The 18,848-nt window shown below is 39.2% G+C and overlaps 2 protein-coding genes across 2 annotated transcripts in view; both read left to right on the forward strand.

The window, feature by feature from the left end:
- Nucleotides 1–16,642, forward strand: part of PPP1R14C (protein phosphatase 1 regulatory inhibitor subunit 14C) — a 50,757-nt gene extending 34,115 nt beyond the window's left edge. Inside the window, exons 2-4 of the mRNA XM_065731934.1 lie at nt 4,752–4,835; nt 6,145–6,177; nt 15,345–16,642. Coding sequence (XP_065588006.1) covers nt 4,752–4,835; nt 6,145–6,177; nt 15,345–15,419 — 192 coding nt within the window. The 3' untranslated portion in view covers nt 15,420–16,642. The remainder of the gene's footprint in view (nt 1–4,751; nt 4,836–6,144; nt 6,178–15,344) is intronic.
- Nucleotides 1–18,848, forward strand: part of PLEKHG1 (pleckstrin homology and RhoGEF domain containing G1) — a 521,486-nt gene that overhangs the window by 243,555 nt on the left and 259,083 nt on the right. The window lies entirely within an intron of this gene.

An 18,848-nucleotide genomic window follows, 5' to 3' on the forward strand; every position in this document is an offset into this window, starting at 1 on the left:
ACGTTTCAGAACGTCCTCTTGTGGTCATTAACATCCTTTCCCAATCTTCTGTTCCTCACACCAACTAATGGTCGCAAATGATTTGATCTCTGTTGTTGGGTTTATTTTTGTTTGTTTTTGAATTATTATTCCCCATTTAACCAGGATTAGCTTTAAGTACAAAAAAAACTTTCTTTGATAATAGTTTTGTATTTTTTATGATTTTAACTATTCTTTTTATTCACAATTTTATCTTTTTTCCCAATTCACAAGTACCTGAAGACACCTAAATGCTTTGAAACAAGGGACACTTGAGGTTTTCCTTTGCATTCCATGCACATGACTATGGAGTAGCGTTGTTTCACCTGCACTAAGTGCAGACTTGCCATAAACCCACCAGGTTACATATGCAACCAATAACTGCTAGTCTTGGCAATTTATAGCATTTTTATTTATTATCCTGCTGTGTTAACTCTCACCTTGCCTTAGAGCAATCCCATCCATATCTGCAGATGAACTAGCTTAGGGCTAACTGTATTAGATGTCCTAAAACAGAAAAAAAGTTAGAAATCACATAATAAGTGGATACTTGAAGAATTTCTCACCCTGTTTTCCTCTTTGTTTTTGATTATTTAAAATACACTGACTATCTTCCAGGTTTTTGAAAGAAATCCGTGCTACATATGCTCTAAAACTTAAGAGATGTGGTCTCTGCCCGCTTTTCCTTCATATTTCTTCTACCATCTTTTCTAGATAGGTTACTTCCAAAATTACTGTACAAACAGTGGCTACAGCTCTCTATATGAACTTTTCTTGCTGTACTTTCTTCTTTCTCTCCCAAGCTTAAAGACCAAAGTAAAAAGCAAACAGACCTGTTTCATTGTTTTCCAACAATGCCAATGATTGGATGGCATAGAATGAATGGACCATGAGGATGTGGAACGGTGGGCTAATTTGAGAGCTGTCTTTACATTGGAAAGTTTAACAAGGTAGCTACTATTCCTCCTTACATTTTAAAGCCTTAGCTAAATGTTCAGTGCTGCTAATACTTTCAGACCTGCACTTGCTGTGACAAACATGCTGCTCTCAGAGTGGGTTGGAGTGCAAATATTCAGTTGTGTCTGCGAAATACAGCTTTACAGCTTAAAATGCTGCAGAAGGTGGTTTGGGAAGCTGTCAGACCTTTTTGCTGGCCTCACTGAAGAGTGCACACCTGTTCTTGTTCCATCCTCTGTTTGAAGCAGTGAGAAACCCTGCCAGAGGCTAAATTGCGAACAGTTGGAGAGGTTATAATGTCTTAAACTGCCACAGCTATTTACTAATTAATGTATGTCTGTGCCCCAAGGTCTTTTGCCCAGTAGCCTGCAAAGAATTCACGCAATTTAGGAGACCACGAGTCCTTCTTCCAATATAAGGTTGAAATGAAGTTGCATTAAATAGCACAGAGTTTAACTTTGGTTATATTTTTGGACTTCTGAATATTCAGATGGAGCCAGTTCATGTCCTGCCAACATCATTAATGGTCTGGAGAGAGTGCTTAAAAGGAGAGTGTCCATCCCCTCTCTCCCCCAGCCATTTCAAATGGTGAATGTTTGCACTCCCTGTCCCCACACCTCTTCTCTTTCAGCTTTTCAGAGGGCTGCCCCCTATCAGCATTATTCTTGTGGTTTCTTTTTTCCATAGTCTGCTGTTTGCAACACTTCATTTCTCTCTCACTGGAGCAGATGATGGGAGTGCTTGGGTTTTCTTATGCAGCCTCATGGTGAAAACAAGAGCCTTAATATCTAACCCTTCAGGTGTGCAGAGCCCCTTTTAGGCTAGCCCAACCAAACTGGGTTTAACTGCTTAACTGTAGTAGGATCAATCACATCTATCTCACCAGTGAAATCAAGCAAACAGAAGGCACAACTGTTTCTTCCTTTCCTCTGTCGTTACAGCTGTTGTAGAGTGCTCAGCTCCTGAGCTATGCGTGTATTTTGCATGCTTGACATTAAGCTGAGATCATGCATAAACAATGTTTCAGAAGAGAAAAAATGCTTAGATGGTGCCCATTTGTTAATTCTGCCAAAAATAGGAGCAGGAGTGATCTTTCAGGCTTCTTGCTTGCATTTGTATTTTGTATCACTGTTCAAATCTGCTGTAAAGTGGTGAAGGTGTGTAAAGTCTAAAACAGTGTAATTTAATTGTATTCCAGAATGTCAGGCACAATTTTATTTCCTTATTTATGAAGTACTCCTAAAGCATTTTTCCTTGATGTAGAAGAGCTGTGTTAGCTCTTACACCCAAGCTTCAGTGAATTACTGATACCCAGCTGACATAGCAGCAAAAGCCAAGGGTGAGTGCTAACTCAGCAGTGAATGGCTGTCATTTCCAGATAACATCTGGTAACATCATTAAAGATGGTATTGTCAAATATTCATCTAGACAGAAAAGGTTCAGGTTGGATTTGATCTTTCCTGCTACGAGAGTATTTCAAAGATGGGATCTGTGAGGCTCCTTGGCATTATCAGTGGACATCTATAGGAAGGTGTGAACTACTCCTGCACTCACCTCCTGCAGAGCAGTGTGAACCTTCAAGATGTAGGAGAAGGCTGATTTGAAAAAGGTAAGAGTGGAGAGAGATAGAAACAAGGATTTTTCCCATGTGATTCGTACCAATCAAAATAAAACTATCCTTTCAGGAGCTCTCAGTGGAGCGTGATCACAGTAGAGCCTGGTATATACTTTTTATGGACTTTCCCCTCACTGTTGTCTTTCTACATAATTTCATTTTGCCAGAATGCAACAGGCAAGAGTACAAAATATGTTCTCTGATGAAATATTCAATGAGCTGAACAGCACATCTGAGTGGTGACGGATACACAGTCAGCATTTATGCAGCTCCATGGGTGCATATTTTGATAGATGTTTACAGCATTAATGGTAACTCCAGATACCCTGTCTTAACAGTATTTATAATAAGCTGCTTAGGTAAAATGTTCAGAAGGCTTACTTTCAATTTGGTGAATTTCTGGTTCTTAGTGAGATATATGATAGTAAGCTACTGAGGTAGTAAGTGCTCCACCATTGTGGATTAATCTTTATACCTTCTACTTCTAATTACTTTTACTGAATATCTTAGAAGTTCATGGAAGATTCAGGTTCTTTCTTTCCTCCTCCCCACCTGCATTGTTTACATCACTTAACAAGTTTATAGCATTAGGTTGGAAACGCCCTGTTTGCAAGAACATCTCACAGTAATTAGTCATCTCCACAAATGCCCACACTTCCTTTCTGATTAAAATGCATACTGAAAAGGAGTGAACTTGCTAATTGGATGAAGGACACAGTTCCTGTGTTCTTATTCATCATATCTAGCAGCCTGTATATCCATACAGTCATATTCCTGAATGCTTTCCTTTCAACTGGGGAACAGGGAACTTCATCCGTTTCTGTCCCTTCTCCCACCATAATGAACTTTGAGTAGCTGGCATTTCAGCTGAAACTTTGGATATGGGTAAATTGTTTGGCACTGTGGTGATGATATTTAACTTCAATTAGATTAGCTTGAGCTTATTTGGTGTCTTCCTCGATAATGTTTGGATAACTTATCCAGCGGAAGAGTAATTCTGGTGTTACCTGTGTTGATTGCCATTGGATCTGTTATTTCACAGCCAGTAAAATTGTTTTGAAAATCAGTAGAACTACAACATTTTTGTCAAAATGTTCCTTTAAAGAATTGTAAAGGTGTCTGTGGAGTTCAAGAAAATAGGTGCTGCTACAGATAACAGTCTTGTTGCTTCCTCACAACTCAAATCTGTCCAACCCTTTGGATGCTCTCAGGTCCCTGTCTTCCTCCAGGAGATGCTGAGGTGATGCAGCGTTGCTGAGCCAATAGCTTGGAGGGGTGGGAGAGGACAGGCTGGCAGTGCTGTTGTGCTGGCTTGATCACAGTGTGCCCGCAGCACTGAGGTGTTGATGAGGTGGGACTTGGCATGGGCAAGAGGCTGAGAGCAAAGTGTTTTGTATGTGCAGTAAGGTGCTGAAGTTATGTTACTTTGAACCTGGCTTTACCAGCTTCAAGTGCCTCTTGTCATTGAAAAATGTAAAAAATGGCTAAGAGAATGTTTGTTTTTTACATAACTGCAAAGATAATAAACAGTGATATCTGTAGCCAATGAATTCTCATTGCGATTCCAGAGCTCAGGGGTCCTTAAAATGGTGGAGATGGAAACTCTGACTTGAGGAATATTTCTGATGTATTGGCAATGCAAATGGAGAAGTACACCGATAAAGTTTTAAAAAAATCTGTAAGACAGTCTGTGCCTTAGACTTCTGTGCAGACACTGGAAACATGAGCTCTTTCTGATGAGGCATGCATTTTAAATTTGTAAGCCTACTCTGAGTAGAAGAGATCTTCTATAGTGGGGAAAAAATGAGCAAGAATGTTTTCGAAACAGTTTGGTAGCTTGGTACAGCTTTTATCTACTTCCCCTTTCCTGATCTCTTCTCTCCTTTTCATCCTCTTGCCCAGTACTGTGAGGATAACTTGACTTGTGCTGCTGGGCATGGGCTTGGTAACATCACTGCGAGATACAAGAGAAGGATTACTCCTGCATGGCTGGGGCTTGAGTCTATGCTGGCCCATAAGCAATGAATCAAGACACCATCCATTACTGATTTTCTTCTTGTCTTTCTCTAGGCAGGTTGGATTGTGTGTGCTATCTATAGTCTGCCTTTCAGGTTAGTTAAAGCGTATCTTTATGAACTAAATGGGAATTTTGTCTTCTCAGGAAGAAGAGATGCCAGATGTAGAAATTGACATTGATGACCTCCTTGATGCAGCCAATGAAGAAGAGAGAGCTCTGAAATTACAGGTAATATTGTTTTCTAATTTTAAATCCAAATGTGGCTAAATTAATGCATCTGGATTCATATCTGATCAAATCCATGGTTAGCATAGAATTAGAACAGAGAGGTTCCTACTTCGGAGTTTAGCATAATCTGCTGGACTGTATGAAGGTAATCAAAACCTCTGAGGTTAAGAAATTTCTGGAAAATAGGTGAGGTGGGTGATAGCAGTAGAAAATTGAAGTTCAAAGAATCAAAAAATATAGGGAGAGGTTTTTATACAGATTAGAAAGCACTATTTTTTTCCTCTTTTTTTTAATATATATGTAAAGTAAAGATTATAAAAACTATGTTGCTCAGAGTCACTTATGGTCACCAGATAGTTTCTCTGATTCACTGCAGCAGCACAAATATCCATGTGTGCATATATGGGCCAGAAATTCTCCCTTGTCCTTAGAATATTGGAAGATTAATTTCTCTAACTGTACCAGCTAGAAATTGGAACCCGTCAAGTTCTCATACAGTAACCCTTCCAAAAGTGCAAAAGAATTATATAATGATCAGCAACAGGAATTAGTAGGAATTAGTATCTGCTGAATTTGTACAAGAAATGTCAATGAATAGAGGAATGAGGAGACGAGGGTAAGAAATGGAATTGTCCTGTCATACGTATCTTTCAGCTAAGATATGAAAACCATATAAGAGCTTCAATTTGTAAATTTGTCAGATGCACTAAAGAAAAGCAGCTCATCTCCAAGCAGTGGTTTACACTTTAGCCCATTTCTGGATCACCAACTTGATGCTTAGGTGCACATCTCTGATAGCAGTGGCAATCAGCATTCCTTTCTCAGTGCCTGCTGCCCAGCCACAGAAACACAATGCATCTCTCCAAGCTGTTTACTCAGCGTTCATAAATAGCTTTGCTGTTTCTGCTTAAACTAGCTGCCCTGCCCTGGAGTGCCTGATCTTGCTAATGTCTGTATTTCTGCATTGCAAATACTGCGGTGCTCTCATGTAAAGCTGCTTTCACGTGTGTGTCGCTGGAAGAAATATCCTTGGATTCTCCTCTCCTCGCTTATCTTTGAAGGGTGGATTTTTTTTCCAGCCTGGAGGCAGCAGCCGTCATTTTCTCCAGCTGCAAATAATTTTGGTCCACTGAAGGAGTAAAGCTAACTTGATGCAGTGCTCAGTGTTTGGTAGCAACTTCATTGAGTGGTTCCTGGTTCTTGCTCCTTTTCTTTTCCCCCACTCCCTTGCAAGTTTTTCCTACTGTACACTTATTTATGTTCATTGTTTCTCTTTATTGAAACTGATGTTTTCATGTTTTGCTTCTAGGAAACTCTTGTAGATTGCTACAAACCAACAGAGGTAAAAAGACTTTTCTTAAATACTCTTCACCTGTGGACAATGTGGTCAAGTTAAAGTGACTTTATTTATTTCAGTTCTTTTGAAGTTAACATAAGAATAGTAATGGCAGGCTGATGGGCTTGGGGCTTTATTTGCTGAGAATTTCATTTGACTATAGTAGGAATGAACTGTGCTCTATGTCTGGACTGCTGATCATACCAGCAGAAGTATACTACTGTTGTCTTACGTATTGTTGTGGTTGAATTTTCTGATGCTTACAGCTGTCATGGTATGAGAGAACAGTTTTCACCATATGATCAAAAAAGTCTCAAATCTGCTGTATTTCCATGACTTTCAACTTGAGAGATGGACTGTGTGCTTTTCAATGCAAAGTCATGTAATTTTAATGTTGGCAATGAATCTAGGAACTGTAATGCAGATACACATCTCAGCTAGTTCTTTCTGTGTGTGGACTTCAGTGGTGGTGGGACAACTTGAACTAGCAATATATGGTTTAAAGTGTTCAACTTTCAACTTGAATATCTATTTGCAGAGCCAACATAGCCTACTTTATTAATTCATGTTTGGTAGGAAGAGTAAGTAATTTAACAAAATGACCAGTGGCAAATGCAGAGTATTTAATAGATTGGGTTCCTTAAAGGATCTCCCAGGTCAGTAACCTTTCAGTTGTGCATGACTGGAAGCTAGGCTTTTGGTTTTTGAAACTAGGCTGCACGTGGTTCCTTTTTATCATGATGAGCAGTGCTGTAATATCTGTAATTGTAGCCACTTAAACTGCTGGTCCTTAAAGACAGTCATACTGTCAGGAAGAACCACTGTTAAGGAGACACTTTCCAGCTCACTACATGCTTTCTTTGGAAACTTTTCATTTTATTTATTCCTGTGACACATTGGAAAAGTTGTCTAGGAGTTGCTGATAATAAATAACTTTTTGACAGTAGAGGAGCTGACCCAGAAAGACTCACCTGGTGAAATGCGTATAACTTGTTCTGTGCTGTTCCAGCTCTGAAGTTTGACACTTAGTGCAAGCACAAATTTCAGAGCTCTCATAAGGATACGTGACAGATGTTAGTGAGTTTTCCACTGGAAAGCTTGCTTATTGAACTGCACCAGGTATTTGTGCAGAGCAGGTAAGTTAAGTTGACAGGGCACTTCACATGAAAATACATCCAGAACATCCTGAATGTGTATATTATTGTTAAACTGCCCTCAGCTCTCAGAGATGAAGGTGGAATACTAATACTGCAGTTTGACTTGGCTCTCTAGTCTTCAGTTGGTGGAATGGAGGCAGCTCCCTTATCTGGCAAAATACACCTCTTCTTTGTCAATCTCTTGAGATAAAGATGAGAGAAGTACTTACTCCAATCTGTTGTGAGGATGGTTGCCAAAATGGAAATTCTTTCCCAGGTCTGTTTTCACAACAGCAGCTTTTCTTCTTCATCTGTAGCATTATGAGCCCAGTAACACCACGTGACATAACTTAGGACTAACTTAGGACATTTTATAAAACTGTAATTTTTACTCTATCATTGGTGAACAATGAAAAACCTGTAAGTAGGCTTAAAATTGCTTTATGAGAATCCATATATTTTTCCAGAAAATCTGCAATCCTTTCCCATTTCCAGACCATGGAAAACTACTGCAGTAGTTGATTTTTGAAAGGATTTCTAGAAAGTTTGTGGAGAAAAACTGTGAGCTGATTGAATTTCTTGTGACCACTCAAATGCAGTTCATTGAGTGCACCAGATGTTTTTGCAGCAGTGGTTGTACAGTTTGAAAAAGGTTGTAATCCTTTACTGGGTTAAAAAAAAAATATTATGTAGTATGATGTCTCCAGTATTCAGAACGCAAGGAAAAATACAACAGGCAGAAAGCTCAATGACTTGAAACTCCTATCCCACCTGTAATAAATTTAGAAATAATTCATATATGACACCAGTTTTGCTTAGTTTTTTTCAGCGAGACTGAAGGTTAAAGAATGACTGAGGAGTTTATGCATATATTCTGGATTGTTTTTTCAACAGGGGAAATGGAATTATCCAGGTCATCTGAAAGGGGATGGGAATTTTTTATCTCCATTCTCAGCCTCTGTAATAGAATCATAGAATCCCTAGAGTTGGAAGAGGCCCTAAAGGGTCATCTAGTCCAACTCCCTTGCAATGAACAGGGATACCTACAGCTTGATCACATTGCCCAGATCCCTTTCGAGACTGACCTTGAGTGTCTTCAGGGATGGAGCATCTACCACATCCCTAGGCAGCCTGCTCCAGTGCCTCAGTACCCTCATTGTAGAAGACTACTTCTTTATATCCAACCTACATCTACCCTCTGTGTCTACGAGTAAAGTGGCTAAAGATAGTATCTGACACTAACTTAGGAGGAACTGCTCTGAAAACTTCTGAAGCAAGCATGTGTGGAGGACTTAACTGCATGCTGGAGTTAAACCACAGTGAGGAACTATAGCTAGACTGTTGAATGTGGACTACAATTTTAAAGTCTTTCTGGAGGTAGCAGTTATTGCTGTTAATTTGTATGGGAACATGCTTGATGTGGGAGCTGCCTTTAAATTAGTGGTTTAATTTACCCAAACAAGAACACATTAATTAGGAAAGTGCACACAGTATGATTTTGGGGTACTGTTAAGTTTATGTTAGTGATCCTTAAATCAAAGATTTGAGCTGCTAATCAAGATTGATAAGCATATTGTGACTGATGTATCATTCACTATTAGAAATCAGCTTTGACAAATGTGCCAAACAGTAAAAAATAATGTATGGGCATAATTTCCCAACCTGTCTTTTTCTTCAAATGTAATAATTAAAAAAAAAAAAAGCTCAAACCAATCAAAACTATTCAAAACCACAAAAACCAATAGCAGTGAAGGGATGCATTTACTGATTATTGTGTTCTGAGGTATACATATTTATCGGTGTTAGTCACTGTAGCATGTGACTCATATTTATACTCCACATTTTTTGTTTGAGCCACTATCTCCTTGTTCCATTCAGCTAAGTTACTCTTGCTGAAGAGACATACTCAGCTTCTCTTCTGAGAAGCCTGACCTGAAGTATAGGCTTTAGGGTCTCCAGCATAGACAGTATGTGACAGTAGTCTTCCCATCATGCAAAATTAAACATTGCTTTCTCTGTTTTCCTTTCTCACTTCTGCTACTGTCGTATTTAGTTCAAAAGTGGTACAAATCATGTAGTTTAAGCTATGTAAGCCTAGGCTTGTTATGGGAGAACAGCAGTTCTTTTTTGGCACTGCTATAGGATATACTTTGTGCAAAATCAATGTCGTAAAGTGCTGTATGTGAATGTGGCTGAAAAAGCTGTGAGCAGCAGCATCCTCTGGCAATGTCCATGTGCTATGCATTGCCTGGGGAAAATCCCACCCACACCTTTCTCGACTGTCTCAGTTCTGTGTAGTAGAGGGTCTTAACATAGGTCATAGGGAATTTTGAGCCTCATATTAGCAGTGAATGTGATAAAGAAATTTAAGAATTGTCTGTAGCTTTTTTTATAAGGTTTTGATATTTGACAGTAGACTCATTTAGAACAGCAAGACTGTTGTACACATGAAATAAATGAGGTATACTTTGAAGGAGGCTGGCTAAATCGCAAGCTTACCTGTTTAGACTCTGCTCTGGAGATCATCTGAAGTATTTGTCACAGATGTGAACTAAAGCTACTGCAGGTGCAACTGCCAAAGTGATGTAAGGAGAATTGAGGAGACATGAACTTTTATGAAAGAAAGATTGAATGAGTGAGCAATTTGCGTGCATACTGACTCTGAAAGCTGCAGTTGGACTACATCATGTCTTCATAAAACTAATATTTGAAGAGAACCTAGTAAATGTGTTCAAGTTTCTTTTTTTTTTTTTTTTTTGTTTTCTCTAGGGAATATACAAAACTTAAGGGTAATGGTCTAAAGATCTCTTCCACTCAAGCAGGCAGGATTAAAACTACCTAGACTTCTTAGTCTTCTTAGTATAAATCTTCACTCTGTGCAAAATGAGAGGAAAAAGTAAATGAAGTAGTATGATAATTTTGCTGAGAACTTTGAATTAGTATCAGTTTTCAATGTGATCTCCAAATGAACTGAGTTAAATTGCTGTGCATATTTTCTGGACAATGTGAGCGGTGATTTAAGCCATTGACTTTTGTTTACTTATGTGTCTGGACTATTTCAGCAACTTTTAACAGTTTTGAGAAGGAAAAGAGGAACATTTGCTTAACTGTGCTTTTCCCCAAGTTTAGTTGGAGACAATGGCAGCTTCAAGAGGTGGTCCAAACACTGTTTTTTAAAACTATTTTAGGTATGTCTTCAGATAATGTATTTAATACACAGACATGAATAAAAGGCTCAACCCTTTTGAAACGGTATTTCTAAACTTCTGAAAGATCATTTGTTTTTTGATTCTGCTATGTTATGAGTTATTTTGTCCTTATGTTACTGGTTTCTGTTTGTTATTAATGTAATCACAGGCAGCAATACAGAGGATACCTATTCAAGGCAATAGTATCTGAAGTTGTGTCCTAAAGCCTCAGTGCAATGTGCTGCCTTGCACCTCAGTGAGCCTAGAAGCTCTTTTGTGGCAGCTCATCTGATGGTTGGTAGATTATTAAATCACTGTAACTATATTACATGTCCATTTTACTTGATAGGAAATAAATCATTTTGTAAAGAAAAAACATTAAGAAACTTGCATATTTAAAACAATGTGAACAGACAAATATGGTTTCTAGCTGATCCATTTAGAATCATAGGATGGTTTGAGTTGGAAGGGGCCTTTGAGATCATCTAGTTTGACCACTTTGAATTCAGTGAACTAAAATGTTATGTATGCCTGCTGAGATCTGCCCTACGTTGTACTACAGTGTTGGAGGGAATTAAACTTGCATGTTGTCGTTTCTGCAAGAACCGATGGACATACCTTACAAATACCCATCACAGTATTTTAAGAATGAAGGAGCGAGTGGTGATTTGACAAGAATTGTCTGTGCTCATTTACGTGCTGCTGAACTGGAGAATAACCAGGCTGAATATCTTAACCACATCTAAGTATTGTGGTATTTAGTCAGTGCCTTCTGCAGGGCTCACCAAGAAGCTGAACTGCTGTGTAGTCTCCTCCTCTGGGCATTTATGGTGCTGTGGCCTCATCTTTAGGATTGTGCAGTGAGATGCTGCACCAATTCTTGCTATCAGAAGACAGCTGCTGGCCCTATCTTCCTGGAACATCTGGGACTCATCAGTTCCCTTCTTTGTGTGCAATTAGGTTTGAGTCTGTGCGGAAGGTAGGTGTTTGGAAGTGGGGTTCTCTCTTTTTCTTTCTTCATCCTCCATTTAGATGTTATCTTCGAGTTTCTTCCTCACATAGTTATGTAGAGCGCTCTCCAGGTTGACTTTACTTTTTGCATTCAGGCTCTTTTTCTGGGAGATAGCCTCAGGCAAACGGTTGAGGAAATCTTGATTTTTGACTTGGCTGCAGGGGAATAAAGCTGTGGAGCAAAGCTGGCTGAGGACTCATTTCATGCTCTGGTGAAGCAGAAGCACTAGACACCCTTCATTTTAGCTTAAGACCTAGTCCTATTGCATGTGTTCTGTTTGTGGGAGAGAAAAGAGGAGAGAAAAAGTCTAATTAATGTCTAGAATTAATTTGAAGACTTGAACAGGAAGCCTGGAATTCATTGCCTGTCAAATGACCTCATTAAAACAGTGATTCGCACCTCCAAAGCAGAGAAGTGAAGTGATTTCCTCCCCTTTGCTGATTATCACTTCACCTTTGTTTGCCTTCTTAATTTTTTTTTATTCTGCATTAGATGAACTTTTTCTTTTTTTGAACTAAATGCCTTTGATTCCAGGGAAAGCATTGCAGAAAAGAGAAGACAACTGCCTAAGGCTGACAATTAATGAGTTCAAATGAACTATAGATTTCATCTCTGTCCAACTCTCATTTGAATTTGACTTTAGAATTAGAGAGATGTGCCTTCCAGAAACAGCAATTTTATATTATAAATTAGTGAGACTCTGCATACTTGTGACAAAACTGTATATACAGGTGATCTCCTTGAAGAAAATCTATAGAAAAAAAATTTTAAACTAGGCTTTTGTACATTTTTTTCTCCTATTAACAAAGGACCAAACTGTTGGTACTGGATTTTTCTTCTATTGAAAGTACAGATATACCCTCTGTGCTTCTGGCTGTAGTCCTCAAAGGAATAATTTGTAAGTTCTTGAATCTTTAACTGAGCTATTTTAAGTGTTGTCCAACTATGAGAATTAAATAAGTATTAATAAGTAGATAATTCAACCTGTATTGCAGAACTGCTTTTAGCTTAGGTTGCTATATGATTAGCTTTCAGATGCACGATGCTAAATGTCAGCCCAACTCCTGGAGGGGATTTTGCAAAAATGCTCTATGTAAAATGATTTTTCTGTATGAGGTTGAGATAGATGTGGATATTAAGCCTTCTATTAAGCTTCAACTCGAATGTCCACAAGGAATAAGATTGCAATTTTTGAGTGATGTTTAAAGAAAATAGATGGGTATTACTGTGCGTCATAAAGCTGAGTCAGTTAGCTATAAAGTGAAGGCTTATTAAAATGCTGCAAAGCCTTCTTTTTTGCCTCCGAGAGGGAAAATGTGCATCTGCTCTAGAATGCTGCCTTACCTTGATGTAGTGCTGCAAAACACAAAAGGCACCAGAGCACAAATGTACTAAAACTGCCGGCTCAGTGCAAGCATCGATGCAAAATGATTCTTAGAACAAATCAGAAACAAACTGAACTGGTGCTCTGGCTTGACACCTGTGGGACTACAGTACTGTGCTGTGTGAAATGCTTGCTGTGTACAAAATGTTCTTGTTGGGTTTTACTGTTCAGTGCTTAAATCCCCAAGAAAAATAACTCTGGAGGGGTAAGCATTTCTAATCATTATGTGTACTTCTTTTAGTGAATGTGGCTTCCTTCCCCTTCCAGGAAAAAAAGCCTCACTTACCTCCCATCTGATTAGGTTACCCCCACTCAGCTTGGTTTGTTTTGGTGCTCTGTTGGTGGTATTGAGGAGTTTTTGGGTGCTCTTACGACAGAAACCTTCCATCAAATATGCTATTTTGCAAAAGAAGTGCTTGGGGTGCTGCCACGATAATGGGAGGAACTCCCCGACCCCTGGCTGCATTCAATGCTCCAGATTCCTCTGGACTGTGAGGAAAATGGACAAAGGAATGAAAAAGGTGCCTTTCAAAGAGGTAGTTCCCAAACAACTATGGTCAGAATAATGCCTTTAGATTTCCGTCAGCTCTGTAGATGCCATCCCACCCAACCTGGCCTTGAGTGCCTCCAGGGATGGAGCATCCACAGCTTCTCTGGGCAGCCTTTGCCAGTGCTTCACTGCCCTCTGAGTGAAGAACTTCTTCCCTCAAACAGCACCATACTGTGTTAGTTTTGCACTATCTACAGGCTTTAAGATGATGAACAAATAACATAGGATCAATGCACAGTGCAATGAATGCTGTGAGTTTTCAGAGTAAAAGAGCTGATTTTTTTTTAGTCTTTTGTTTGTTTTTGTTTTTGACTTCTCAGTGCTGTATTCTGACAAATCTGAGTGAATTTTGTTGCAGTAACCTGTGCATATCTGAAAAAAATATAGCTTCTAAGGGACAGAGAGGGAAAGTTTGGGATCTTAACAATGCCCTTTCCCAATCACCTCTTTGAGCTATATGCCTATTCATATGGGAATTGCATCGTTGTGGGTATGCACAAGTGTATTCCTGTACTGGCATTGATCTAGCTGGTTTAGAAGTGAGTGCCAGGCTATGATATATAATGTTCCTGGTAAGCTTTTATAGCCCACACTGACATAGTTGTTGCTTTGCCTTTGCTGTTGATACTTGAAACCACTGCTGGTGTGGATACTTAAGCAATGGTAAAACAGTGTATGCATTGCAATATCATTTTGCTAGAAAAAAATCTTTCCCCTCTCAGGTGAAAATACTTCATTATAGAGACTTTCTGTATGCATGCTTCAGCACCTGTATAATGTATGTTTCTCTGTGACTCTTTTTGGAAAGGTACTGTGTTTCATTTAGGTGGTGACCTTGCTCACTGGCATGTTTAGCCCCAAGCACTTGGCTAGGAAGTCATGCTTTTTTGTCCTTTCACATCAACCCAACTGACTAAATCCATTATTACATTCCACGTTTATAGCTAAACGATTTCCAGATAAGAACCTTTTTGTGAGTGCATACACAGTACCGTGGATAAACATTGTTCTCCCAGTGTGACAGCAAGGGGTGGTTTAGCTTTTAGCATGCCTGCAGTTACTATCTGACATTCTTTTGGTGTACAACTTCATCTCAGAACTGGGCTGAACCAGCCCGAACCATTGGCAGTATAATGGTGCAACTCTTTAAGCTTCTGCTCTTTCAAAATTCAAAAAAGAAAGAGAAATCCGCTGAAGCTGAGGAAGTTACCAGTGTGAACAAAGAGCTAGCCCATTAATGTCTTTTATTTGAGAATAATGTTGATCACTGAGCTCCACCAGAAGTTTCCCCAGTGTTTTACCCAGGATAAGCCAGTGGGTGCTACCTCTGGCTCCTTGCTTCTGCATTGCCTCAGACTGACGGCAGTTGGTGTGGAGCTGAGCGGTGAGTCTGGTCAGAGGGTGAGCCAGCTTGGAATGTAACATGGCAACAGGAAAACAGCTGAGAATTCAGCCAGACTAGCTCTCTGTTCCAGCTGAATGAGCAGCCAGCCAAAATGCTTGTGCCAGGCTGGAAAATGGTGAGACAAACACCTTCTTTTGGCAAGAGTGCTGATTTCTTTTCAGGCTGAAACTGTGACATTCTCGCTTGGCTGTTTGCACTGTATCCTGTTGTAGATTTTACCTCATTCAGCACTTGGTAGAAGGTCCTGTGCAATAAAAGACTGGGAGATGACTAGCAACTAAAGCAGCACTCTCATGCAGAGGAAGAATCAGTAATTCACACCTTCACTATCTGACAAGAGCATGCATATAAGATTCCTGGATATCAGGCTAAGGAAATTCCAGCTTAGCAGTAAAAGCTTAAAGAGAAAAAAGCAAACTGTACTTTTTTTTTTAACTCAAAATCGTGGTATTATGGGATCATAAAGATTACTCATATTTTCTAATCTTTTCTTCCTAGGAATTTATCAAAGAGCTGCTAACTCGGATAAGAGGAATGAGAAAACTCAGTCCCCCTCAAAAGAAGAGTATATAAATAACTCGAAGTAGTAGCACTCTGTAAAAGACATGGCAAGGGAAATGGGACTTTGAATACAAGACCTTTATTAAAATACTTGTCTTTCTCCACAACTTTTTTTTTATTTCCTTCAGTTTTGACTCAAGGAATTTCTTTTGTGTGTTTTAAGAGTACTTTTTTAAGTGTCAATTTTTATTTTTTAAATCAAGAATATCAACATTTTGGATGCTGCTCAACTTTCACTTGAGGATTACAGAAGCAAGTGAAGAATCCAAGAGTTAGCGACGAGGGGCAGCAAGCCTACATGCTAAACCAGAAGATCTTGTACATTTACAGAGCTAGGAGACTTCTCCTTGCGAGTAGTTGGATAATATTTTTTAAGTTGGTTGTACATTTAACTCATGGATGTCAAATTTCTTGTGCTTGTCTGTACATAAATTATAAAGTGGGTTGTGAATACTGTTTCACATGGATGGAAGGAAAAGTTTGTTACAGTAAATTATTTAAATGGTGGTTATTGCAAATATGCTACCAGAAGGTACCAGTTCAGATTACTACCGTTTTTCTAAGTACCCTTAAAGCAGCCCAGTGAAGAATTCCATCATATCTCCTTATTTAGACTGCAGCATATGAGAATTGGGAATTTTAAGGGCTTAATTTGTAGACTTAAAGTTATTTTAACTTTGATGCTTTGCCTGATCGTTTCCTCTCCACACCACAGTATCTTGGAACTGTGCAAACCTATGCTGAAAAAGGGCCTGCAGTCATATCTAGAGAAATGTCCATCACCACTTAAAAGCTGCTTCACAGTGGAGGAAAAGGCAATGCTACCAAAATGACTTTAAAGCTGTCTTGCATTTAGTGATGTGATCTTAATCAAGATTTCTTTCCTATTTAAGTAGGCAAAGATTATTATAGTCTTTGTTTATGGCTCTGCCCTGAGAGACAGGGAGACTTTATAATGTGGATTCTCTTGTAAAAACGAGAACAGAAGAGAGATCCCCCTCCCTCCTGGAAAATGTCCTATCTAAAATGTTCAATAAGCTACCACATGCTGGTAGGTGACACTAGGCAGGCATTTTATATCAAGGGTGCTCTGAACATATTTTATTTTTCAAAAGAAGTACATGTTTGTGAATTTTATGTATACTGGCAAGCTTTTTTAATGTATTTAATTTTGTAATGTTTTCCGATGATTTTATTTACCAGATATTTACTCAAATAAATGGAACAACTTGTGACTTGTTACATGTACGCTTTACTGTTGCTGAATAGGTTGGTAAATGGACTTTCTTATCAGAAAGGGAAGCCTTGGCAGGTGGTAAGTACATGGGAACCCAGCTGTGTAGGTCACGATTGGCTTTTAAGATGCAAGAAAAGACTTAGCCTAGCATCACTTGGCCAAATTCCTGTAACCTGGTGGACAGCCTCACTTCTTAAAGTCTTCAGCTAAGGCATGCCTTCCTAGTGCCCTGAAGAATTAAAAAGAAGAGAAATCTTGGAAATACTTTCTAATAAGTACTGCTGCTTCCTTTTTGTCTTCCCCCAGCAGTCGGATGAGGAGGGCTTACTGATCAGTGACTCTCAGTTCTCTACTAAAGGTCTGGCAGCAAGGGATCTTTCAGCTAGAGGCTGTACACCTTTCTTCCCTTCTGCACCTCTCTTAATTTGCCTTAAGGACTTCTAGCAGCCCTGAGAAAAGACTTGGTTGTTTTGCCTTGCAGCAAGTCAAGTTTAAGTCTTGTACCCTGATGAAGCTGCAGTTGAGCTCTGATTTCTAATGGACACTATGAAGACTTAGAATTTTTATTTTTATTTTTTAATGTGAAGTGAGCTTTGGGAAAACCAGGAGGGGGGGACTTGTGATTTCTGCTATTTTTATGTTGCTGTTCTCTGCTATTGCTGTCTGTGTTATCACTAGGATGTCTTCAGAAAGAGGCTCGAGTGAGCAACCTCTCTTATCACAAGGAGATTGTCTCTCTCCTTGGTCTATGCTCCTTGCGAAGGATCTGAGGCAGTTGCCTACATTTTGCAGGTGATATTTAGAAACAGCCCCCAGGTGGAACAGAATGGTTAGGGTCATTTCTAATCCAGTGATACATTGTATGATTCCACTTATAACTTCAAATATGTACATTTTTTTCTTGTGTAAAAATGGTGTGCAAAATCATAAATGTAAGGTAATGGCAACTATGCTGATTCTCTTTTATCCTACAGCAAAATACTATTCTGCAAATATTTTTCATGTTATTCAGCTAAAAATGCCCATGTGTATCATCTGTTTGCATCTTCTGTCGTCTTTTTGTTGCGTTGCTGTAGCTGTGGAAAATAGCAGCCTACTTTTTTGAAAGCAGTTGGAGGAGATCAGTAATAGGTTTGGAAATGACAAACATTGGGACAGTCTACATTATCTTTTATTTTGTGTGGATCAGACATTGATTTCTGTGAGGGGCTTCCTCTCCTCCAGCTGTACATGTCTTGCTATCTTACAAGTGTCAGTGACAAAAACTAACACTAAATAGCTATTGTTTGCAGCTGGTATGATTTTCCTGGAGACTTACAGGGCCTCCTTCTCACTGCTTTTTACTGAACAGAGATGCTCCTGGCCTCAGCATCTGTGGGGGAGAACCAAGCCATTCATGAAGATTTCTTTGAGATCTATGTGTTTATACTGTGTGGGTGTTCTTGGCTCTGGGAAATATTCAAGGGACATATCAATAGCACATTGTTGCTGGAACAATGTGAAATTAGATCTTAGATGAAGCTCTTCACTGCCATAGTTGGGCCACCTTTCTTAGGTGAGCCAAATCTGCCGTGAACTCTTCCTCTGTGCTTTTAAATGGTCTAATGAAAGGAACTGAAGCACCCTGTAATAAATATGTAGCAAAACTGAGGTTGTTTTTTTTTGCTTTGGCATTGAAGTGCCTCTCCAGTATACAAGGTTGCCTGTGAGTGCAGGTGTTCCTGGGGTATGCCTTGTGGCATAATTAGCCTTTGCGTGTTTTATGGCAGGAGCTGACAGTGTGATGATGTCTTCTAGTTCGCTTAGAAAGAGAAAGAAAGTGCTTGTAATCATAGTCACCATGCCTTATAGCATGACAGGATGGTGTATTCCTCTAGGACCTAAGAAATAAGATGAGCTATTTATCTTCCAACCTTGATTTTTACCCCTTCCTGCAGTTATTCCTATGGTGGACTTTGCTCCTAAAGTTTATGCAGGGACCATCTGGGAAACACAGGGGACAGAGAGGATCTTAACTTTTTTTTATTCTTGGAGAATATGACCAATGAAAGGTGGGAGCAAAATATCTGCTCTTCTTGTGCACTTAGATCTCTTGGATGCTGTGAGCCTTTGAAGGGTCTTTAGCAGTTTACTCTGGTAGTATGTGTGGAAATTGAATTACTCAGCAACTCTAAAGTGCATCTGCTATATTAAGGCAACCTTAA

This window comes from Cyrtonyx montezumae, unplaced genomic scaffold (genome assembly GCF_038088225.1).
Source record: "Cyrtonyx montezumae isolate F1298 unplaced genomic scaffold, pur_monq_1.0 scaffold_0, whole genome shotgun sequence".
In the NCBI taxonomy this organism is placed as follows: Eukaryota; Metazoa; Chordata; class Aves; order Galliformes; family Odontophoridae; genus Cyrtonyx; species Cyrtonyx montezumae.